This window comes from Lagenorhynchus albirostris, chromosome 1 (genome assembly GCF_949774975.1).
Source record: "Lagenorhynchus albirostris chromosome 1, mLagAlb1.1, whole genome shotgun sequence".
Classification (NCBI taxonomy): domain Eukaryota; kingdom Metazoa; phylum Chordata; class Mammalia; order Artiodactyla; family Delphinidae; genus Lagenorhynchus; species Lagenorhynchus albirostris.
Genome location: NC_083095.1, coordinates 181,054,703 through 181,079,862, shown reverse-complemented (window position 1 = coordinate 181,079,862; position 25,160 = coordinate 181,054,703). Strand labels below are relative to the sequence as shown.

At 43.9% G+C, this 25,160-nt stretch overlaps 1 protein-coding gene across 7 annotated transcripts in view; it reads right to left on the bottom strand.

Annotated features, from left to right (window-relative positions):
- The window catches only part of KIAA1217 (KIAA1217 ortholog), a 330,037-nt gene extending 305,094 nt beyond the window's left edge, over positions 1-24,943 (bottom strand). The window contains exons 1-2 of one of the 7 annotated variants that reach the window (XM_060161598.1): positions 24,699-24,943; positions 14,912-15,195 (exon numbers count right to left, since the gene is read on the bottom strand). In XM_060161598.1, coding sequence (XP_060017581.1) covers positions 14,912-15,195; positions 24,699-24,768 — 354 coding nt within the window. In that variant the 5' untranslated portion in view covers positions 24,769-24,943. The remainder of the gene's footprint in view (positions 1-14,911; positions 15,196-24,698) is intronic. The other 6 variants (XM_060161618.1, XM_060161607.1, XM_060161567.1 and 3 more) reach the window with 6 other exon arrangements.
- Positions 24,944-25,160: the final 217 nt, after the last annotated feature.

Below are 25,160 nucleotides of genomic sequence, written 5' to 3'. Positions count from 1 at the left end.
ACCAGACAAATGCAAACAAGCTTAAAGCAAGAGTGACAATGTTAATATTAAGAAAAGTTAACCACACACTAAACAGAATGTAAAAAGACATAATTTAGGAAGAAGGACTAATCATCGCAAATTCGTTTGCAACAAATAAAACAACTAAAAAATTATAAAGCAAAAATTCTTAAGAATGCAAAAACAGGATAAAAATACAAGTATAGTGAGTGGTTTTATGATACTTTGTTTAAAACTGAATAGCAGTAGAATAACAAAATAAGGACTGAGAAGCAATGAGTGATAAAAACAACAAACCTAAAAAACAAACAAACAAACAAAACAACAACAAGAAACCTGACATATATATGTGCATGCATGGGCATATATAAAAAACACAAAATAGGTAATTTTCCGTGAATATTTATGGCACACTTACATTGACTGCATATTTGACTTTTCAAAAAAATGTTTTTTTAACAAATCCTTAAACAAATTTAAAGGTAGGAACTTTACAGACTGCATTCTCTGATCACATCCAGTGAAATTATAAATAAATAATGATAACCTCAACTACTTGGAAATGAAATATTCCTGGGCAATCCTTAAATAAAAGAGAAAAATCAAAACTGTAATTTTCACCTTTCTTTAAACAATGAAACAGAAAATATTTCATATAAAACTGTGGGACAGGGAATTCCCTGGTGGTCCAGCGGGTAGGACTCCACACTCTGACTGCCAGGGCCGGGATTCAATTCCTGGTCAGAGAACTAAGATCCTGAAAGCTGCACGGCACAGCCAAAAACAAAAAGAAAAACAAAACCAAAAATACCCCCCTGCGGGACATGGCCCAAGCTGGCGTCAGGAAATATTTGCCCTTAAATGCCTTCATTATTAAATAAGAAATACTAAAAATAAGTGAACTCAATACACATTCTAAGACAGTATAAAAGACAATGATAACTTAAAAAACTAGGAAAAGGCGACTAAACTATAATAAAAGCTGAGAGTAACAAGATAGCAAACAATAATATGGAAAAGAAAAATAAATGCAAACTGATTCTTTTTTTTTTTTCCGGTATGTGGGCCTCTCACTGTTGTGGCCCAAACTGATTCTTTGAAATAACAAATAAAGCAGGTAAACCCTAGAGTACACAAATGACATTTGTTCTCTAGAAGCCTATATGGGCACTAAGCTGCCTGGTACTTAACCAGAAGTAAAACAGATGTTGTACAGAGCAGCTGGAGAAAGAATCACAGAGATGGGACAAGTACACGGCTGACTTGGAAGAGCGACGTTTATCACACTTTTAATATTCAGCACTCTTTCGTATATGAGAATGTTCCGGTCTAACTTAAATGTTTAAAAGCTAAAAGGAAAGAAAGAAGGAAAAAAGGAAGGGGAAAGGAGGGATAGAGGGAGGCAGAAGGACCCAAAAGATGGAATCCACCCGCAATAATTACAGTGCATACACCTGTTCCTTTCTCAGGTACATCGCTACCTAAAGTATTACACCAACCACCTGCTCTCCCCTCAGCATCTTGGTGCTGTCCGAGTAGAACTGTTGACTGGCCCAGTGGTGGTCTCAGTAAGTACTCATGAAACAAAGTCCTCACACATTCATTAACCCCTAAGTACCTCTTAGGTGCAAGCAGGAGATGGAGCGAAGCCTCTTACTTAAGTGCAGTAAGTTGCACCTCCCTCCACACTTTGTCAAAATTAACACCTCGGTTCTAAGCTCCATCTGACAGCCCATAGCATTAACTCACTCTTCACGATTCACCTTCACACCTGCGCAGGGTCTGAAAACCTCAGATTAGGGCAAGGGAAGGAGAAAGAAAAGGCCAGACACGACAAAGATGCTGAGATGGGAATGCAAAATGAGGCTGGCGCAAAGCAGGGCCCTGCGAGGGCAAATCTGAGAGCCTTTCAAAAGGAAGACACTATAGAATTGTGTCGAAAATTCCACTGAGCTTCAGACCAGATCTTCCCCCCCATATTCCACCTCCAACATCAGATCCCAAGTGTTAACACTGGTGTCCTTTTCTCCCCATTCCTCTTGTGATAGTGGCTGTAAACTTCAATGGTACTCCTCTAGATCTTCAGTGGGTCACACAATATGGATGGATGCAGACAGCTTGGTGACTTGCACAAGGAGATGGCACAGGTGGGAGAAGAGTGGGAACAAGAAACCAGGTTTTGGGGGGCCTCCCTGGGTGTTCCTGCCTTTCTGCTACACCGCTGCAGCTCTTCGTACCATCATCCTTCTCTAATGAGTCGCCAAGTCATTCTCATTTTTTCTTTTCTTCTTTTTAAAAATTTATTTATTTTTGGCTGCGTTGGGTCTTTGTTGCTGCACGTGGACTTTCTCTAGTTGTGGCGAGCGGGGGTTACACTTCGTTGTGGTCCACGGGCTTCTCATTGCGGTGGCTTCTCTCGTTGCAGAGCGTGGGCTCTAGGCACAAGGGCTTCAGTAACTGCAGCACACAGGCTCAGAAGTTGTGGCTCTAGAGTGCAGGCTCAGTAGTTGTGGTGCACAGGCTCAGTTGCTCCATGGCATGTGGGATCCTCCCAGACCAGGGCTCAAACCCATGTCCCTTGAACTGGCAGGCAGATTCTTAACCACCACGCCACCAGGGAAGTCCCCATTCTCATTTTTTCATTCGAATATCTGATGTGTCATCATCCTTCTATTCCGGCTGAGCACCATGCCTACTGCCACTACCTTGGACCTTATCACAGCCACCTGGACACTCCATCCGCTTCCAGCCAGCACCCAGGCTTTTCACATGGTCCCTCCTGTGTAGCACTGGAAAGCTAACCTTCAAACTTGGCTTTTATTCCAGTTCCGGGTTCAAGGCTATAGCGGTACCCTGTGTCTGCCATTCTGAGCTTTCTGCCGGACATTCAAGGTCCAGTACAATCTGACTTCCCTTTACTTAACTCCACTGACCTTCCCCGGCTTGTCCAAATGGCACTCCCACCTCACTCAGACTGGCCTACTCATTGACTCACCAGGGAGCCACCTCCATTCGTGTCACATCACTGCCTCTCCTGGCCACTCCCCTCCATCAGAATGTCTCCACACCTTCATCATATCATTCAGACCATAATCTGTCAATAACCTTGCCATAGATATTTGCTGAATACCTACTATATACTGGGCATTGAGGAAATAGATAATTAGGACAGTCTCCTGTCACCAAGACCCTCAATCATTCCATGAGACTCCATTCGACTTCTGATCTCCTGTATGAAATCTTCCCTCTCTGAAATCTCCCACTGCTCTGAATACAAGCTTTCTCATAACATTCCACCACTTTCTAACGTGTCCCATAAAACAAGAATACCCAACAATAATTCTTCAGCAAATAGGTTTGGGAAACACTGCCTATTTCACTCCTCACCCACCTGCTCCCACATCTCCAACCTGGGATTCACAATGCCTCCTGGCACATTAAAAGATCTGACCAGCCCTGCAATGTAGAAATTCATTTAACTTTGGTTAACCAAGAATATCCCAAATTAGAAACTTTCTCCCCATTCCCGAAACAGCTATTAACAGCCCAGGGATCTAGGATTCTGTAGAACATACTTTTACAAAATGCTGGTCTCGATCATTGCCATTGAGAACATACACTGTTTCATGCTGCCCTAATGGCACTGGCCTTGACTTCCCCAGGAGAATGCTCTCCTTGATGAGAAGAGTTTTGACATGCATTCAACACCTGTTACAGTAGAGATATATTATCTCATGTAATCAGCACCCCAACACTATTATCTCATTTCTATGGTTAAGAAAAAGCCTCAGGGAAATGGTCTGACTGGCCTGCAACCACACGGCTGAGTATCTTAGCGTATATCAACTCACTCATATTGGATCCAAAAGTTGGTACTCTTTCCACTAAAGCGATGTACACTTGGCAGGGCAGGTATTGTGTTTTGTATTTTCTATATACTGCCCAATGCCAAGCTCATAGTGTAGGACCATGATAAGTAACCATTTGACTGAATTAATCCAAGAAAACACTGCAGGGGGAAGGATGAATAGTGGCAAAGAAGTGAGCTTGATGAGTGAGGAGAGTTAGGACAATTCAGACGTTTGCAATATAACTTCTGCATCGATGTGTGGACTGCATCCCGCCGGTCTTTTCTGGATTCCTCAATACCAAAATTTCCATCTAATTCGGTGGCAATTTTCTCTAGGTTTTACTGATTATCACTTTCCAGGTGTCTCCTGCCACGGCGCAGTTCTACTTGGGTTTTTGACTTCCCCCAACTTTCCCACCTACTCCCAGGCACCCTTCAGCAGATTTTCCAGTCGAATCTTATTTTCTTTTTTTTTTTTTTTTGCAGAGCCCTTCTTAATATAGCACTGCTCTCAGAATGTGTTCTCCTGCTCTTCCTCAACACTAATTAAAATGAAAGCTAACGCGGGGGTTGGTGGTACCCAATTAAACATGGATCAAAAGCCATGCGCTATGAATGATCCCCATTCAGTATTCTTTCTCTCTTTTTCTGTATCCTGTATGAGTAATGTAAACTCGATGTCAAGTTTACAAGTAAAAACTACACCCCCTTGAATTTAGTCTTTTTTTTACTGAGTCCCCACCACACATCGTACTACGTAATATTCCAAATCTGCTGAAATACACCTCCCCCACCCTCTAAGCCACGGTGCAAACTATCAGTCTTCTGGGAAATATCTCCAGGGCAGCTCTTTCATCTGATTCCTTGAGTAGCATCATCTGTTAAGTATCATAATGCTCCTTCTGTTTGTTTTTTTACTGTTGTTTTCCATCACATCCAACTTTAGATGACTATTGTTTCCCTTTGACGTATCTAATAGTATTTGAAATTTCTGAGGACAAGAAATTTTTCTTTACTGATTCTTTCAGTCCTGTCATATTCTTTATTCACAAGCCCCTGGTAGTTCATTAAATACATACTCACACATACACTAATATACATTCTCCAAATACACTGTGTCATCCCGTTATGACATGTGCTCCTTTCATCTGGAGGCACTGCTCTGGCAATAGAAACATTTTCTCAATTTTTACCTTTCTCAGATACACACCACGATTGATGCCATTGCTTTTCTTGTGCCAAATTCCTTTTCTTCCCCCAAACTGATTAAAGGCTGAGCTCATCAGGAGGCTGGTACTTCAGCCATTCTGGGATCACCACTCAATTTCTTACATATAGATGCTGGGCAAACTGCTCTCCCACTCCAGTCCTTCCTTATTTCTTCAATGTTTTGGAGTATCTTTGGATTCTGTCACTGATCAGAAAGATGGGATAATCTGGAGGGTAAGAGCAAGGCTCCCAAACCCAGGTAATAAGACTAAGTCCTGGTGCTGCTACCTACCTGCTGTGTCACTTTGGGCAAGATCTAACTGCTCCGTGCCATTCTGTTAAGTAAAGTTCATAATAAATAGTGCCTACCCCACTGGGTTTGGGGGAGGATGGACTATACTTATATGTGTAAAGAGCAACGGTGTCACAGTTTTGGCGGCTGCCGATAATATGTAGTCCTTGTAGGTCTTCTCCACTTTTCCACCACGATAAATAACAGCTGAGAAAACAGTGCTAAAGAAAACCTGAACGTTGAACTAAGATTCTCTATGTGCACGGCAGTCTGTGTAAGGGTGCTTCTTCCCTCTTCCTGTTGTGACTTGGTATTATTATTTGCTCTGCATACACTGTATTAGATTTCTTAACTGCCAAGAAGCTGTTTCCTTTTCCCTTAAGATTTAGGCAAGAAATTGGTCTGTAAACCCCAATTCAGTCATTAGTTTAAACAGCTAAATATGTTTCTGATGCTAAACGTGGCTATTCTACCGTCATCTTCCACTTTGGATTAGGATAAAGTAATAGCTCTAAAGAGGAAATTCTTAGCTGGGGGTCTATCTCCTTTACTGTAACTTATAAGCTTTTCATTTGTTTATTTATTTATTTACAAAACATGCATAATTGTATAAAACCTACCCCCCTACAATGTTAGCCTTTTACCAGATCCCAAGCCCTCCACTACGTCTGTGGTCTTAGTGTATCTTTAGTTCCCATTAGCCTTCCTTTCCAGGCTTTGCTGATACATTGATCCATGAATATCAATGCATATTTGTGAATTTTGAACACTTCACATATCTGGGTTGATCAGGGTTAAGACAAATGGGATAGACAAAAATGTGATTAATTTGGACCTTTTCATACATGACAGAGGGACTACATCTATCCCCAAGGTATAAACTGATAGTCTGAAATCCATGGCATGAGGCGTGATCCACTGTGATGGAAGTTCTGCTATGACACAATTATATTCGTCAAAAATAAGTCTAAAGATGTCATTACATGGGGATTAAGAGAGACAAACCATTATGGATAAAAAAAGCTACAAGGATATACTGTACAACACAGGGAATATAACCAATATTTTATAATAACTATAAATGGAGTATAACCTTTAAAAATTGTGACTCACTATCTTGTACACCTGTAACATATAATACTGTACATCGGGACTTCCCTGGCAGTCCAGTGGTTAGGACTCCATGCTTCCACTGCAGGGGGCACAGGTTGGATCCCTGGGTCAGGGAACTAAGATTCCGAAAGCCATGCAGTGCGGCCAAAAAAATATATATAGGGGACTTCCCCGGTGGCGCAGTGGTTAAGAATCCGCCTGCCAATGCAGGGTACACGGGTTCAATCCCTGGTGTGGGAAGATCCCACATGCCGTTGAGCAACTGGGCCCGTGCGCCACAACTACTGAGCCTGCACTCTAGAGCCCACGTGCCACAACTACTGAAGCCCACGCGCCTAGAGCCTGTGCTCCACAACAAGAGAAGCCACCGCAATGAGAAGCCCATGCACTGCAATGAAGAGTTAGCCCCCACTCGCTGCAACTAGAGAAAGCCCGTGTGCAGCAACGAAGACCCAATGCAGCCAAAAATAAATAAATAAAATAAATAAATGTATTAAAAAAACCAAAAAAACAAATATATATATATATATATAGTACATCAACTATACTTGAATGAAAAAGGTGCCATTACATGCAGATGTAAATCTATGTTAATATATTTATATTACATATAAATGTGATTGATGCTAGCGTACAGATAGGCATCAAGTGTTATGTACAACAGAGTAGATAAAACCATTCATTACATTTGGGAAAGCTAATGTAAGGAAATGGGGGCGGGGGAGGATTTCTTTCTTAAGCTAAATTCCACGGCCAAAATCTGCATAAACCGAATATCCCTGTAGGTACCAGAGCCGAGATGCTGCGGTGAAGGCGAGTGACAGGTGCCACTTCTGGGCCAACATATTTAAGAGCCTGTGTGGAACCACTGGCTCCCTCTTTCCCTGTCACGGTGACTTGGAATCCGTGTGTTAAGATGGCATCACCACACCATGGATATAGCCTGAATCACAAAGTCACTGCAAGGACAGCTTCTCTGGAGAGGTGTGCAAATAACTGACTTTGTGTGCATGAGAAATAAAACGTCCTTGTGTCATACCACAAAAAACCTACCGGGTTTACTTGTTATGCAGCATAATCAAGACCATCCTGATTAACACGTCAGTTGTAAGGTATACCTCTCCTCTTGGCTCCTTTCTCTTTCTAACTCCCATTTGAATGGGGCCAGCCAGCTACTGAAAGCTAGCATGCAAGGGAGAGAAGTCAGCAGGGGTAACCTGCACCATCGTCTGTGATTTGTGACATCAAACGCCTTCCCCACAATAATATGTTACTTGCTTTGCCCTAAAATCGTGTTACCCTCATTCTTCGTCTGGGAGGCACACAGCACAGCCCTTGAAATCACAGGCTCTCTGCGACTGGCAGTATTTTGATCTGGTAACACTGCCTCCTCTCATCTATGAACTTGGCTTTTCATCCAGAAAGCTTCCTCTACTGAAGGTAAGGTCAAGATCATATAAATTGTTGGTAGAACACTTTCCTTTTTAAGAACTATTTCACTTTCTACATTCTGTGTATACTTCACAGAAACATTCCATAGATCCTTATAATTTCCTTGTTTTTTGCAAGACGGAGGTTTTTTGGGGTTTTTTTTTACCCCCTCTTTCTTTCCATTGTTGATACTCTTGATTGTTCTCAGTGAGTTACTAAGGAACAGGAGCAAGAATGCCTTCATTCTACCACCTGGAAATGGTGCTCACTTCTTTTTTTTTTTTTTCCTGCGGTACACGGGCTTCTCACTGTTGTGGCCTCTCCCGTTGTGGAGCACAGGCTCTGGACGCGCAGGCTCAGCCACCATGGCTCACGGGCCCAGACGCTCTGTGGCATGTGAGATCCTCCCGGACCGGGGCACGAACCCACGTCCCCTGCATCGGCAGGCGGACTCTCAACCACTGCGCCACCAGGGAAGCCCCAACAGTGCTCATTTCTTAATACCTGCTCTTCTGATTCAAATGCAGTTAAGACTTCTCTTGTCTTCTGTCTGTATCTGTGTGATTTTCATGATTCTTGACAAAATCAGTTATATACCATCTGAAAAGGAGATGTCAGTCAAAGGAATGGATGTTTATTTTTTAACTGATGTAGAGTTGATTTACAATATTGTGTTAGTATCTGGTGTACAGCAAAGTGATTCAGTTATATATATATGTTTTTCAGATTATTTTCCATTATAGGTTATTACAAGATATTGAATATAGTTCCCTGTGCTATACAGTAAATCCTTGTTGCTTATCTATTTTACGTACAGTAGCTTGTATCTGTTAATCCCATACTCCTAACTTATCCCTCTTCTCCTCCCTTTCTCCTTTGGTAAACAAAAGTTTGTTTTCTATGTCTGTAAGTCTGTTTCTGTTTTGTAGATAGATTCATTTGTATTATTTTTTAGATTCCACATATAAGTGGTATCACATGATATTTGCCTTTCTCTCTCTGACTTACTTCACTTAGTATGATAATCTCTAGGTCCATCCATATTGCTGCAGATGGCATTATTTCATTCTTCTTTATGGCTGAGTAATATTCCATTGCATATATATACCACATCTTAAACCAACTGACTGTTGATGGCCACTCTGGTTGTTTCCATGCCTTAGCTATTGTAAATAGTGCTGCTATGAACATTGGGGTGCATTTATCTTTTCAAATTAGAGTTTTTGTCTGTTCCTATGTATGCCCAGGAGTGGGACTGCTAGATCATATGGTAGCTCTATTTTCAGTTTTTTAAGGAAACTCCATACTGTCTTCCATAGTGGAGGAAGGGATAATGTTGGGCTTGAACTTGAAACTCTAGTTCCAAGTTCCATAGTACAGCTCTTCACTAATGGATAAAGTTCTTCAGAGGCTGTTTAAAAGACTAGCATGAACTAGAACTTGAGATGGTTCTGACTAAACAGACTGATAGATATCTTCCTTCTCTTCACTTCCACAGTTGGCAGCATAATTACATGCAGGCTCCAGATATGCTGGACTACATACAGTAGACAGCGGAAGTGGTGCCCAACTCACCAGGCACTGAGAAAACAGCTCTAGTGTCATTTCCACATGGACACACAAGAGAGACACTAGGGAGACCTGAGGGGCACTCAGAGACAGCAACAGGTCGGACAAAATGCCTCCTGGACTTATGGACCCCATTTCAGATACTGTCATTGTTCATGTGCTTATCTCCTTATTTTAACCCTCCACAATGTTCACGTTAAAGGAAAATAACCTTTATAGCTCTCTCACTCTTTGTACTAAATGGAAGAACACATTAGACTTTTAAGTTAAAATGTACAGTGGTCCCTGGGAGCCATGGGGGATTGGATCCAGTACCCACTTCGGATAACAAAATCCAAAGATGCTCAAGTCCCTTTCACAAAATGGCATAGTGTTAGCATATAACCTATGTACATCCTCCCATATACTATGAATCATCTAGGTCACATAATACCTAATACAACAGAATGTTATATAAATAGTTGTAAGTATAATGCAAAGGCTATAGAAGTAGTTGCCAGAGCTCAGCAAATTCAAGTTTTGCTTTTTGGAACTTTCTGGAATTTTTCTTTCCCAATATTTTCTATCTGTGGTTGGTTGAATCCAAGGATGTGAAACCCACAGATACGGAGGTCCGACTGTGTTCCTCTTTCCTCCAAAGATTTGACCACGTTAGATACAAGAATACACATAAACTAATACTCTGTAGAATACTATATACCTAGTTAGTTAAATAGAAATTCTGTGTGTAACTAGGAATAAGGACTGAATCAGGACTGAAAAATTATTGAGACTAGCAGTGGACAGCTGGCTTCTGTAGGAGAGAGGCCAGTTGGACATCTGTTTCTTCACTAGAAAAGACATGAAAGAAGAGCACTTCCAAACTGTAGAGTGACACAGTGACGATGACCGAGAGAGATGGCTGAACTACAGACCTTTCTGAACTCAGAGCTATTTCAAAAAAGTAACTTTCTGTCAAGGCAAAATATATACTGGAATCTATTTTCTATGGTTATCTCATATGCTCGGGAATTGAATAAGATTTCTCTTTTTAAAGAAATGGCAATGGAATGAATGTCTCTATTGCCTGACCCACTGTGAGCTACATAATTTGTTATCAAAACTTTATAAAAATGAAAGGCAGAGGAAGCAAACACCAAGGTCAAAAACAAATGGAGAGACCACAGACTTGGGAAATTCAGACCCTGGCTGACCTGCTGGTTTCTTGACTTGAGGGAAATTGTTTAGCCTTCCTTAGCTTCTTAGCCTCAGTCCCTTCTGACTGACCAAACTGTCATCAATCTCTTTACCCCTGGATTCCCCACCGCTATCTGGACCAAACAAATGGTACCTGTCACATTCTAATTGTATTAGAAATATTCACTCATTCATTTATTCATTCAACAAAAATTATTCATGCCTAATTTCGGTTGTGTGCTCCCATAAATGCTGACTTTACAAAGGTGATTCAGACAAAGTTCTTGCTCCAAAAGCATATTTTAGATGAGAGAAGAAACATAAGTAAAAGCACAATAAAGGCACGATTAGATGCTACGATACAGGTACTGCAAGATGCTATGACCAGCTCAGCAGGTGTGACATTTAGGCTGGATCTGGAAAGATTAGTCTCTGCATGTGAATGCCTCATTTCTTTTACTGACTTGAAGGCAGGGGCCATGTCTCTTTGTCTGTATTTCTCACAATGCCTTTTCCATGGTAGGTGCCAAATAAATATATATGGGATGAATAAGTGAAAGAAATCCAAACTGGAAGCTTTTAATGAAGGAAAAATACAAGCGAATTTCAGAAATATAACAAAATGGTGCTCTGACAATGGGAAAAATTAACTCCTTCAGGTACCCAAATACGTGTTGATAAAAAAGTGAAATGACTTTAAACACTAATTTGAAAATAAGAGCCTCTGAGGCTCTTCTTTTGGACATCACAAATCAGAATACTGTCATGCTAAGAGCTGCCACTGAAACAGGAAGAGAATCCATCATCTTCTTTCTCAATACTCTGTGATATACGTATTATCTTCCCTTGACAAATGAGGTAACTGAAACAGAAAGATTAAGTCATTAGCTCCAAATCATGCAACGAGCATATGGTGGAGACTGGATTCCAACCCAGTCCTGCCTGACCCCAGAGCCAAGCCTTTCCGCTGCCAGATGATGCAGCTTCACAGCCTGCCTGCCTCACAGGAGTCTGCTGGGGAGTCACTAAGATCCCGTCTACTAACATGCAGATAAGCCCTATTCCGCAATACTGTCACCTGCATTTTTTAAAGATAGAAGAGAGTAAAGGAAACCTTTGTGCTTTTCAATAATTTAGACAGAAGAAAATTCTTGACTGACTTATTTTCAAAGTCTCCAGTATAAGTTTTCAACCAGGAATCTTCCAAGTGTTTGAATTCATATTTCAAAACATAAGGCGTGCTCTGATTCTCCTGATGTTTGATACCAAGGAATTAGAACGTGGATTCCCTCAGCACCAAGATATTTCATGTATAGTACCGGATACAGCATTTTCGTCACGTTATCCTTGACTTCTCTCACTGGCACTCTTCTCACTAAGGCCACTTTTCTGGGAAGCAACCAAGAAAACAGCCACCAGAAGAGTCTGCGGTGTTTAGAAACTCCCTATCTGGAAAGTGCATCAGACCTGTGATATGTGCATTCCTCCTTACGGCCGGTCACGTGATCTTCCTGTAAAGGAAGCCTGGAGTCATCCATTGTCAGAAGGTCAGGGAGGAGCAAAGCGTGTTGCGGAGAAGAGGACAGGAAAGAGGAAATGGGCGGTAGGAGAAAAAGAATGAAAAAGACAGAAGGTGAAGTGCCGTCTATAGGAATTTCCTAAGTCGTCACCTAAGCTTATCTCTAATGTTTACAGTGCTGATTAAGGTTCCTCTGCAACACAGCAGCAGAAGGAAAAACGTACACACAGATCCACGCATCACAACCTTTCCCCTTTTGGATAGTCAGCTTGGAATACACAAGAATTCATCTCAAATTACCCAACGAAGGGGCAGCTGACCAGCCGTGGCCAGACTACATTATGGCGGAGATGCAAGTGACAGGAGATTGGAGCTTGAGGCCACTCAGCCACATTCATTACTCTCTGTCTTTTGACACCATCGCCCTTTACAACCTTCTGGTTATTTTTAGGCTCCCCATATAATAACTTTATCCAAAGCCATCATCATCATGGTAGTAGCAACAATTATGACATCACCAATAATAACAGTTACAGCAACTGAAAAATTTTTTAAATGGAAAAGTTACCATTTTTGACAGACTAATTTCTATATTTCTCTGCAAAATAATACATTTTAACTTCAAAAATATACATTTGCCTTCCTCACTCAACACAAATCAACTCTCTAGCCTCCTTCACCCAGATCGCTGTCCCTATAGCCTCTTTCTCTATCTTTGTCTCTCTCTCTCTCTCTCTCTCTCACACACACACACACACACACACACACACACACACACACACACCATGTCCCTTATACCTCATACACAGACCATACTATCTACTCTATACGCAATGATTTTCAACTAATAGAACAGTGGAATAAACAAGGATTTAGACTTAACTGGATTCAAATTCCAACTTTTCTTTACCAAATTGTATAATCGTAACTGTCCTGAGTTTCCTCAATCCGAAGAGCACTGGATAAAGTATGATGCCTCATATATTATGACACAGAGAGAGGCATAAACTCCATTAATTAAATGGATAGTGTCCAACTATCAATAGAAAATAGAGGTATTTTTGTTATATGTCAACTATATCTCAATAAAACGGGGATGGGGAGATAAATTTAAAAAATAAATAAATAGAAATAAAAGAAAATAGGGGTATTTTCTATATATGCTTGAAGTGAAGATGGCCATCCTTTTCTTATTTACTGAAGAATTAATCTGCTCATCTCGACTACATCAACCCGGATTCTTCTTTTGTTTCTCTTCTTCTGGGCCTACTGCCTCTTGGGAATGTGAACTTTTCAACATACAGTTCATGAGGCATATTTCACATTTTTAGGCACTCTGATGAAGATTTCATAGAAGAGAAGCTTCCATTTAAAGGGGCACAGGAGATTGAGGATAAAGTATAGATTTAAATTACTCAGGCTGGTGCCGATCTCCATTTCCACAGACGGTCAAAAGCCGTTAGACATCGCTTTTGTAACTAACTGGCGAGAGAGCAGACTTAAGACACAGAGCTTGTCTCTCTACCTGTCTCTCTACTAATTTCGATTAGTGTCGAAATCAATAACAGCCTGCCCTTGTCCCGACCAGTCCTATGGCTAAGTGTGCTCTGCTTCCGTTACCATGGTCTCCATCCGCAGATGGAGACGCCTATCTGTGAGGGGTACAGAGGAGGGTGGCCCCCCCATCTCCTGTAACCCCAAACCCACGCTGTCTGCTAACAAGTAACTATACACACAGCCAAGAAACAAAAGCATCCCGAGCCACAGTCGGGTGGTATCTGTATGGTTGTCAGGATAACCTGAGAAAACAGGTAGCTGATGACAGCAGAAAGCCAAGCGTGCAAAAGGAAAACATCTCCGATTAGAAAAGAGAAAAGAGCAGAAAACAAAACCCTAATGTCAGCTTTTTAAGGAAAAGGGGTTCATCACAAGTCTACCCCTTTGCATGCTCTGTTTTAGCCTGAAAAATCTATGTACGTATGTATACATGTATTCATTCATTCACTGTGCCCAGCACTCAGTGCTACCGGGGTACACATTAGTTGGTCCCGTGCTTTACTCAGTCAAGTGATACCCGTGCATTGCCTGCACTTTACATGTATTTGTGGTTGAAGCTGGGACGCTCTTTTAGGGGAACTGCATATTCTCCGGGTCTCTCTTCTCTCACCTCCGGTTCTCTGACTGTTGCTGATAAAGAGGGCTAAGCCGTCAGGTCAAACCAATCTGCCTCCTTCCCATAACCCCCCAAAGAGATCTGGGACAACGCAACAGTGGGCACAACCCACTCAACTATTTGTTTCCCCTTTAAACTGAAGGTCTTTACTTTCCCTCATGTTCATTAAAGAATGAGCTTTGCACGGGGAGGGGGAATCGGATGAAGGTGGTCAAAAGGTACACACTTCCAGTCATAAAATAAATAAGTACTCGGGATGTAAAGTAAACATGATAAATGTAATAATACTGTCGTAGGTTATATATGAAAGCTGTTTAGAGAGTAACCCTAAGAGTTCTCATCACAAGGAAGAAAATTGTTTTTCTATTTCTTTCATTTTGTATCTAAACGAGATGATAGATGTTCACTCAATTTTCTGTGATAATCATTTCGTGATGAATGTAAGTCAAATCATTATGCTGTCTACTTTAAATGTACAGTGCCACAGATCAATTATATCTCAATAAAAGTGGAAGAAGAAGAAGAAACAAAAAAAAAAGAATGAGCTCTGCAGAGTGAAACGGCAGCATATATCTGTACCTGGTCTCTCAGCCTCTCTTGGTGGCCCATGATGGCTGTGGCATGATGGGGGTATTTCTGCTTTAGATGTTCTAGGAAAGCTTCTCTCTTACGATCCATCTCTGATGTTTGCATTCCCAGTATTTCTTTGGAACTTCGAGGTCCACCTAGAGTGTGTCTCCTTGGGATGTTTCGGGAAGATTTGGAAGCTGAAACGCGACTGTTTCCATTAGAAAGGCGTTCCTTGGTTCTGCGACATTCTGCATCTTCTAAGGATGCTACCTGCAAATTGTTCTTTCCTTGCTCTGAAAAACAAAAAAGACACAGCTCACAATTAATGATTTCACACTAGAAATCTCATCTACAGAGCACCGAGAGCATTTGGAGCAGCTGTTAAAACATGAATGCAACTTAGCACGTGTGTGTGTGTGTGTGTGTGTGTGTGTGTGTGTGTGTGTGTGTGGCAAGGAGGGGAGCAAATCAACAATCGAAAGAAATATGCAAAACTGCACTTTAGAAATCAAGATGTTGCAGCAAAAACTCTACAGTTTCTGACTCTTTCCCTGAAGTTATTCAAAACGAGAACCCCTGGTCGGACTAGTTTGCAGGCAATTTGGGTTACCCTTCACCTTCATCTGTAATTACAGAAAAGTTAACTTCCGTGATTCTGATTATTTCTTTATTTTTAAACACAGTTTCATCCTGGTAACAGGATTTTGTGTATTTTTATAATCTGAAGGTGGTTTCTGAAACATCTGTTTTATCTCCAAGACCAAAAATAGCCGTTATAATCATGGACACGTGAACCACTTGAAAATTCAATTTCTCCCTGTTATCACAAACCAAGCAAGCCGAAGAATATTATTACAGGTAATAATCGAGGGGATGTAAAGGCTTAGACCCGTTTTACTTGAAACAGACTTCCTGAAATACTCAATGAAAAGGGAAGAGAGATGGTGCATTTTGAAGGTCCTGACCCAGACACCTGGCCTCTGAGCTGGCCAGGTAGGAACAAGTGATTCCTACTTAGAACTGAGCAACTGAGGCTGGCAATGACCACGCATAGCGAATCTCCACTCATTCTCAATGGATGGCAAATGGAGTGTCAGGTTTGACTATTCCAGTTAACTGAGAAAGAGGAGTTACTTCCTTTTTTTTTTTTAATGAATTTATTTATTTTTTATTTATTTATTTTTGGCTGCGTTGGGTCTTCGTTGCTGCGTGCGGGCTTTCTGTAGTCGCGGCGAGTGGGGGCTACTCTTCGTTGCAGTGCGCAGGCTTTTCATTGCGGTGGCTTCTCTTGTTGCGGAGCACAGGCTCTAGGCATGCGGGCTTCAGTAGTTGTGGCACACAGGCTCAGTAGCTGTGGCTCACAGGCTCTAGAGCACAGGCTCAGTAGTTGTGGCGCACAGGCCTAGTTGCTCCACGGCATGTGGGATCTTCCTGGACCAGGGCTCGAACCCATGTTCCCTACAATGGCAGGCGGATTCTTAACCACTGCGCCACCAAGGAAGTCCCAGGAGTTACTTCTTAAAAAAAAAAACACCAAAACAAAACAGAACAAAAAACAGAATAGGAAGAGAAAGTAATAAGCATTCTGAAGTACTTGAGAAGCTTGCAAGTTCTCTTCATGGAGAGCAGCTCATATACAGTAACGCAGACGCAGGCAGAGTAAGGTATCCTCGTCCACTGCATTCCCTGGAAAAGCACAGGGCTGGGTCTCAGGAGTCCTTTAATCCTAGACTCAGGACAAACGACGGGACCTCTCTCAGCCTCACTGTCTTCATTAATAAAATAAGCATGGTTGAACTGGTATTAGATATGCAAATTTAAATCTTTTAAATACTCTCTATTTGTTAATTTTTAAATTATTTTTTGGCTGTGCTGCGCCACGCAGCATGTGGGATCCCAGGTCCCCGACCAGGGACTGAACTCGCGCCCCCTGCCTTTGAAGCACGGGGTCTTAACCACTGGACTGCCAAGGAAGTCCCATTTTTTTAATTTTTAAAAATTTTTTATTATAAATATACTCTAAATTATTTTAAAAAAATAAGTTTCCAATTTAAGAGTGTATTTGCTAATTATCTTAAAAAATTAAGTACAGAAAATACACCCAATATTTAAGAGTCTTAGGATAGAGTCTCAGAGAACTAAATCTTGACACCAGTGATATAAACCAACACGTGTCCAGAGTTTACACGTGAACTAGCTCCTCCAGAGGCAATGACACCAATACAGTTTCCCTCTTCTTTACCTAGAAATGCTCGTGTCTAGAACTGTAGGTACAACAGCCTTGCTTAGGCACAGAAAATACTGTAATCTCTGGCTCTTTGTCCTGCTCCAGTTTTTCACCCCTAGATGTGTGTTCTGGGAATAATTCTTCTCGTTTACCCTTCACTTCTCATTACGTGGCTAATTACAGCATCTCCATCAGATACTGATGAGGAAAGGGAAGGAAAAAAAAATAGCCCAATTAGTTCATTCTCCTTTTCATCAGTTTCAGCAGTACATTTAGAAGGGGGAGAAGACAGAACTATTGGATTAAAAGACATTGAAAAAAACAAATAAATAAAAAGGCTCTGGGACTCAGTATGAAACCAGGGAGGTTCAAATCACTCCTGAAATAATGGAATTGAAATCTGGAAGAATGGGTGGAAATGGTTCCCTTTTTCTTCAAATGATGAGAAGAGTCTTCCACTGAAAATCACCTTGAACATGGGAGCACCTCATGTTACGCAATTATTGAGTGAAGTATTTTTTCAACAGGGAAGGGGATGGCGGTAGGAATCACACAGAAGCCCTGAGTACTAGGCCCTGCTCCACTGCCAACTCTACATGTGGCTTTAGCCAAGCCGTCTGGTGTCTGTCTGTCTTGATTTCCTACCTACAAAGTGGAGAGTGCGATAACATTACCTGTGCTATCGATACTGCAGGATCAATAAGAAAATTGTGAGAAGGGAACGCGACTGTTTATTATGAGCTTTCATGCACGTGTTTCTTTGGAATTTCCCTCAGCACCCAGCCCGTGCTAATCATTAGTAAGCATCCAATAAAGACCTTTGGGTTGGAAAAAAAAAAAGATATTGGGAGATTAACTATAATTCCATTCACTTAGTTTACCTTCTCATTATATGGGCTCACGCGATGGCTACCTCATTTGTGGTTTCTTCTCTAACGACACAGAGGTAATAGGATCTACGGGATAAAGCCAGGTGCAGAAAATGCCGTATCTCAGGTTGGTAAATATGTGGGCAATCTGAAGAGGTTCAGCCTTATCTTCTTGAGTGAGTGTGTGCATGTGAGTTTTGTATTAGCCAAATTTGTTATATATGTGATATAACACAGCTGACTTCCAAGTGGATTTTTACGATTACTTTTTTTTCTTTTTTTTTTTGACCATACCGCACGGCTTGTGGGATCTTAGTTCCCCAACCAGGGATTGAACCTGTGCCCCCTGCATTGGAAGCACGGAGTCCTAACCACTGGACCGCCAGGAAATGCCCTTGATTACTTCTGACATCATGAAAATAATATATTTGAAAAGTCATCCAGGACAGCTAGATTAATTAGCAGGATGGAATCGCTGGGAAGGTGATTTCTTCACCTGGACATAACATAACAAGCATCCACATACACCCATAAGGATAAACACTCCTGTTCTTCAACTACCAACAAGGGCAGAAAGTTCCATTCGGCCTTGCTTTGCCACACAGACTCACAAGAACCATTCTGTTTCATCTCAGGATCCTCAGAAGGGGTCGAAACCGCCAGAACAGCAATCCCTTGGAGACTGAAAAGAGTTTTGCACATTCTTTGAGATAAATTGGGAAAGGAGCGGGGAGGGGCAGAGCTGGGAGTTCAGAGTCCATCTGTCAACATCCACTTTTGAGCAGCCCCCAACTGTGCGACCCTCCGAGCCCCACCCTTCCTAACACTGCCCACTAAGAAGGTCACGTCAATCTTAGGTTACTTCTCCATTTTTTCTGTCGTGTGGATTCTTCTAAAATGCCTCCAGGTGCTTACGGAGGTTTAAGGCGAGGTGGAGGGCAGCAGCGAACGGCACCAGTGCACTGCCACTGGCAGACACCTAACTGCCCTGGGCGCCCACTCCCTCCCCGGCCTCACCTGCCTGCCCCTCACTCAGCTCTGGGCCCCATCTGCTCACGGGTCCCCACCAGGCCCCTGCTCCACTTTCACGGCACCCATAACAACCCAACGCTGTTCCCACACGAAGCCTCCCGGTCACTGGAGCCTCTCCCACCATGAGACTCAGTTCTTGGAAGCCACCGACTCCCATGCCCGAGGGAGAGGAGACTGCTCTCCCATTCCGGTCATCTGGGGAGAATGGGATCTTTCAGCCGAGGAGGAAACAAACAAAGGGGAGCAGCAGAGGACGCGTAGTCACAATTCCACAGCGCGGAGTCAGAGATCTCAAGTCCCACCAATTCCTCACCATCCACATGGACATGCTGTCCCAGGCGCGCAAACAGAAACACAGTGCTAACCCTTGCCTGGAGGGCACTTTGGTGCTAACATTTAAGTCTGGGTGTGTCGAGCTGTTTGCTATTCTGGGAATCGGGGTCAAACAAATAATGAAGCTGGAGCCTGGAGACAAGGCTTCCAGTTTTCCCTCCCTACCCCTCCCCAGCCCAGAGCCATCCCTCCGGCAGCTCGTTTCCAGCTGGGAGCTTCCAGGGGAGAATGGCCCCTCCAACCCTTCCCAAGCAGGAGTGGGTGGGGATCAAGAGAGCAGAAGTGCCAGGGAGAGACTCTTCTGAGTTTCAAAGGGCCTCCTGGCTGGGATGGGGGCTTCTGGAAAGGAAAAGTAGAAAGTGGGGACATGGGGAGGGGCAGGTATGTACCAGGTATGCCGGGGAGGCAGAGGATTATGGAAGATGGGTCATCCAAAGGTAGACACCACACAGCAAATCATCCTGCAGGCACGAGGCTGCGGGAGCTGCCGAGACCGGCTTCTTGGCCCCCTCTCGGGTTGCCTGGGCTGGGTCGGCTGACCTGCAGAACGGGATCCGGACCTGGCTTCATTTAGGCATCCCACGCCTGCCTGCTACCCGAGAGCCAGGAACAGGGCTGATGGCTTTTCTGACATTGTATTCCTGGGTCAGATTAGGCAGGCCCTGGCCTCCTAGGGAAGGAGTCCCCCACTGCTTCCTAGTGGCTGCTGGTCAGCTGTCTCTAAGGTGTCGCTTTTTCAATTGTGCCGGGATGCTCTCTTGCCTCGGAACATCGCGGGGAGTTGCAGCTTTGACTCGCTGCACAATCTACCTGGATCTACCATGGCAGCAGCCACACTTTGTCTGTTCGTGTATTCAAACCGCAGCATCCTCCTGTGCACACAGAAGAAAAGTGCATTTTCCAGGCCCCTTCATCTAGCTGGGGTCTTGTTCTAATCCCGGGCAATGCCATGTGGGCAGAAGTGATGTGGGCCACCTGTAGTCCTGGCCCCTGACCTCCTGAATAATCTTCCGTGCCCTTTCCCTTTCCCCTTTGGCCGGTTAAATGCAAAAGCTCCAGCAGAAGCCTCCCAGAGCCTGGGGAATGGCGTCATAACTAGACAGAAGGAACCTAGGCCCCGGGGTGGTCTGGAGGTAAACCACCCAGCAGTTCCACTCGGCCAAGAATGTCCACATTCCAATGCGTTCAAAAAAATGAACCTTGATTACGCTAAGCCACAGACATTACGGCGATCAGGTTATCTGACTCCTACGTATCTATCACACATTCTGTTGGGGGCCCACAGGGTCCCTCGGTTTGCCAGCTCTCTTGTTAATATCATAAAGATCACCACCAGAGACAAATGGGCACAGAAATTACAGCTGAAACCAGATCATTATGTACATTGCTCTAAAAACCTTACAAAATTTAAAAAAAGAGGTTTCTGGAAGAGATTTTAGACAAAATAGCAACAGCCCCTCCCCTACCCAGGAAAGCATTCTTGTCTCAAAGGTTGGTTTGCTGATTAATTGATTGATTCATTTTTTTGCAAATATTTATTGAGTGACTGCTCCAAACACTGAAAGGAGTTAGGAAGTGTAGTGAAATGGCGATCTAGATAGACTTAATTCCCTTCCCTCAAAGAGGATCCACATTATAATTAGGGAGACAGACAATGAACAGATAATGTGCATATAAATGTCACATAGTGATAAGTGCTCTGAAGAGTAAAGCAGGATAAGAGACAGAAACCGATGGGGCAATTTTAGAGGAGACCGGAGCAGAGACCAAAATGTCTGGGACTCCCCGAGGTTGCATTCTGTGGGGCTGCCAATACTATTCTTTTTTCCAGCTTCATTGAGATATAATTGACATATAACCTTGTCTGAGTTTGAGGTGTACAATGTATTGAACTGATACACTTATATATTGTGAAATGATTACCACCACAGTAAATACTAGTATCTTAAGACACGGGAGAATCAGGGGTGGCAGAGGTAAGCAGGTGGCTGACTGCACTTCACTTGCACAGGGGTTTCAAGACCTTTGGGGCCAGAGCAAAAGCAGTCGCCTCAGGGCTGCTGTGGGTGGACAGGCATCCCCAGGACCCCTCTGAGGAGTCCAGGGCCTTCAAAAGAAGTGATATGGTTAGATTCAAATTCAACCGCTAATTACTAAGCACCTCTGTGCACTTGCGAGTACCCTTTCACACTGTTATTACTCACTAGCTGACGATTTAGCCCTGGGAGCCTCATTTATAAGAGCTATTCTCGAGGTGACCATATGCGCCCAGTTTGCCAAACAGTTCTGGGTTACAACTGTCGTCCCAGCGAAATTATTTATAGCATTCCCCCCTTTCACTCTCAAAACTGTCTCGGTTTGAACAAGTTACATGATCACCCAAGGGATCCTTATCTATTGTAGATTGATAAACTCAAAGCCCTGGGGTGGTATAATTAGCCTTCTGTTCAGCACGAATTTCTTGATCGCTGTCTCTTGCCTGGTGCTCAGTTAGGTGCTGGGGATGTGAAGACAAAGAAGGTATGTTCTCTGCCCCCGAACACCACACTGCCACCGGCATTACAATGCCAAATACGATCAAGTGTGCAAGGATAGGAGTGGGCGTGTGGCATCTCGGGTGATGCCGGTATCAGAGGCCTGGCCTCCCTGCGTGGGCCTCTCGTGCATCAGAGAACTGGAGATGAGGCCACACTCCTTCGCAGCACCATTTTCACCCAGGACTCAACCGGATCTTAGAAATCTAACTGGGATTCTCAGCTCCCTTTCACAGTCTCTCCAGCCACCCCTTCCAGCCTCCCTGACCTAAATGCTGGTGTGCCCTGGGGCGCATCTCTGGGACCTTTCCTTCTGCACATGGACCGAATCCTAGCCCATCTTTCACAATCCCCGGTCCCCTCTCCTCAATTCCAGGCATGAATATCCAAATCGCAATCAACATCATCTCCACTTGGATGCCTGATAAGCCTCTTGATCCCACCATATCCAAAAGATTTTCTGCTCTCCACCCACTTCCAAGCCATTAAACACCCTCTCAGCTACTCCTCTCAAACACTTTCCCATTCAGGTAAATGGCAACTCCCCAAAGGCGCAGACCAAAATTTTTGAACTCATCTCTGACTCCTCTGTCTCTCGTACACCCCCATATCCAATACTTTGGCAAATCTGGTTTCATCCTCAATACTCTACTACCCTACCCGCTGGCCCAAGCGAGGGCCCGGTTTACTGTGGAAGCCTCCCAACTGGGCTCCCTGCCCTACCCCACTCCCAGTGGGGTGATTCTCAGTACAGCACCCAGGACCCACCCTTTATGAGACCACTCAGGCCTGCCAGGCGCTCCCACCTCCCTTGAAACAGATGCCCAAGTCCTTACTACACTCTCACAGGCCCTACCTGATACGGCCTAGAATTCTCTCTTAACCTCTTTTCTTCCCATCCTTTCCCCACTCTGTTCTTTGAAAATGCTCTTCCTTCTTTCGGATGTTTGTTCAAATATCACAGCAGTGACGTTCTCCCTAATGACCTTACTACGGGTTCACCCCCTGCCCCCTCCCCACACTCAATCCTCCCTTTCCCTGCCTTATTTTTCCCCACGGCCTTATTTCCACCTAACAGAGTTACTAGCTAAAACAAAAGATGCCCAGTTAAATTTGAATTTCAGATAAATAACGAATAATTTTAGCATAAGTATGTCCTGAATATTGCATGGGATATACTTATACTAAAAAATTATTTGCCGTTTATCTGAAATTCAAATTTAACTAAGCATTCTGTATTTTTCTTTGCCAAAGCTGGTAACCCTGCCACCTAATATGCCATCTCTTTTCCTTATTTGTTCATTGTCTAGCTCCACCACTCCCCTTCCCCCCAAACTTGGCCCTCAGAATAAAAATTCAATGAAGGCAAGTGTTTTTAGTCTATTTTGGTCATTGCTGGATCCCCAGCAGCTAAAACAGTAACTCCCAAGTAACAGATGCTCAATATTCGTTGAATGAATGAAGAAAGAAAGTGATCACACTCAGTCTGACGGTCTCCAGCCTGTGAAGTATCTTCGAATTGCTACGGTTGTTTGAAAGTCGTTTCTTAAATCGGTCCCACTCTTGTTGCCCCTCTAGATTCTGAGTATTTTTATTTCAACAGAAGCCCAGAGGTTGAATTCCTGCTGGAGGATCCTGTCTATCAAAATGGGGAGAGAAAGGGAGGCGAGGGAGCCCCACTGAGGAGAGTGTGGTGCTTTGGAAGCACAAACACAGCCGGCTAGTTGATGGCTATGCGACTGGGATTCTCCAGGATTTACTGGTCTTAAGGTTTCCTGCATTTCACTGCTGGGTGGGTGGGAGTGTGTGTGTGTCTATCTCTTCTAATTGCATTTTCTTCTGTCTGGCTTAGTTTTGCATTTTCGGTGCGGATGAGTCATTCGTTACTTCCCTTTTGCCTTTTTAAAAAAACACACACCTTTCCCCCTGTGCAGTTGCTTCTCCCACGCACATCACAGCAGCCCGGCAAACACCGTTACTAACTGGCCCCCGGATGAACCTGGGGTAGGCTGGGGGCTGGGGGCTTCTCGATTGTTTGGTGTCTGAACATGCTGCCTGTATGATACTGCAGGGTAGGCTCTGGAATCACAGACGTCAGACACTGCACAGCAAAGGAGTCCTTTCTCCACTGCAACCCAACCCCACTGCAAAATTTCTTTGGAACAACATAGGCTTCTGGAAATTCCCTACGGAAAAGACAAGTCTATTATAAACACAAAGGGAAACTGCTCGGAGAAAATTATCTAACAGCTCCCAACTTTTGAATGAAAGCATACAGAAAATTCACCGAGTTTTCCATCTCTCCCCCACTTGGACAAGTGCTCCCCTGCTGTTCCGATCTGGAAAAGAAAACAGCCCAAACTCTGCGATTTAACTCTCAAATACGACAAAACTTGCATCCAACGTGCCTTTGCCTCATGGAATCCCCGAACCAATGAATGGAAGTGTTGCCGTCCCAGAGAGAGCTTTCCAGAAAGAGCTCCTCTCTCCCACGGCTGGAGCAGTGAGTATGAAAAGCTGCTTTTAGCGATATATTTGTCATTGCCTAGAGATCTAGCATGTACTGACGGCTTACGGGGCTACAAACGTGACATCACCCCGCCACTTCTTTTGCTGCTTAAGCAAATCCTTCCAGAGATAAAGTCCAGCTCACAGCTCTCCACTCAGTTTGGGAAACGCACCACCCCAAGAAATACGCCTTTTCTGTGCCAGGCGCCCGGTCTGCAGTTCTAAAAAGCAGCCTCCAGCGGCGAGGGACACGCGGAACCGTAACTCCATCTTTGAATGAGCCTGTTACTTACCCTGCATCTGTCTGCTGTCTGCTGAGTAAGGAAGGCACGGCTCACATTTCTGGCTTTCATTTTCTTCCATTGTCCCTGCCTACGGCCCAGGCCCTTCGCTGGTCTTTAAACTTCAGAGCGCAGTTCTGAAAAAGCTCCCAGAAAGCGCCTGGAAGGGGGCCCGGGGGTGGGGAGGAGGGAACGGTGCGAAACCCCACCCCAAACTACTCTCCACTCCGGTACAAAGTCTCTCTCGCCGGGGAAAACTGCATTCCAGCGCCGGGCCTCCCGCGTCCCCCCGCGCGCGCGTCCCCGCGTCCGTCCGTCTGTCCGCCCGCCCGCGGGCCGGGCCCCCGAGGAACGCGGGCTGTGCCCAGGCCAGCCCCGCGCCGCGCGCTCCCGTAGGCCCCAACAGGTGATGCGCTCTCCTGCCCGGGACCCGCACGGCCTGTGGCCCCTGCCACCAACTGCGGCGACTCCGCA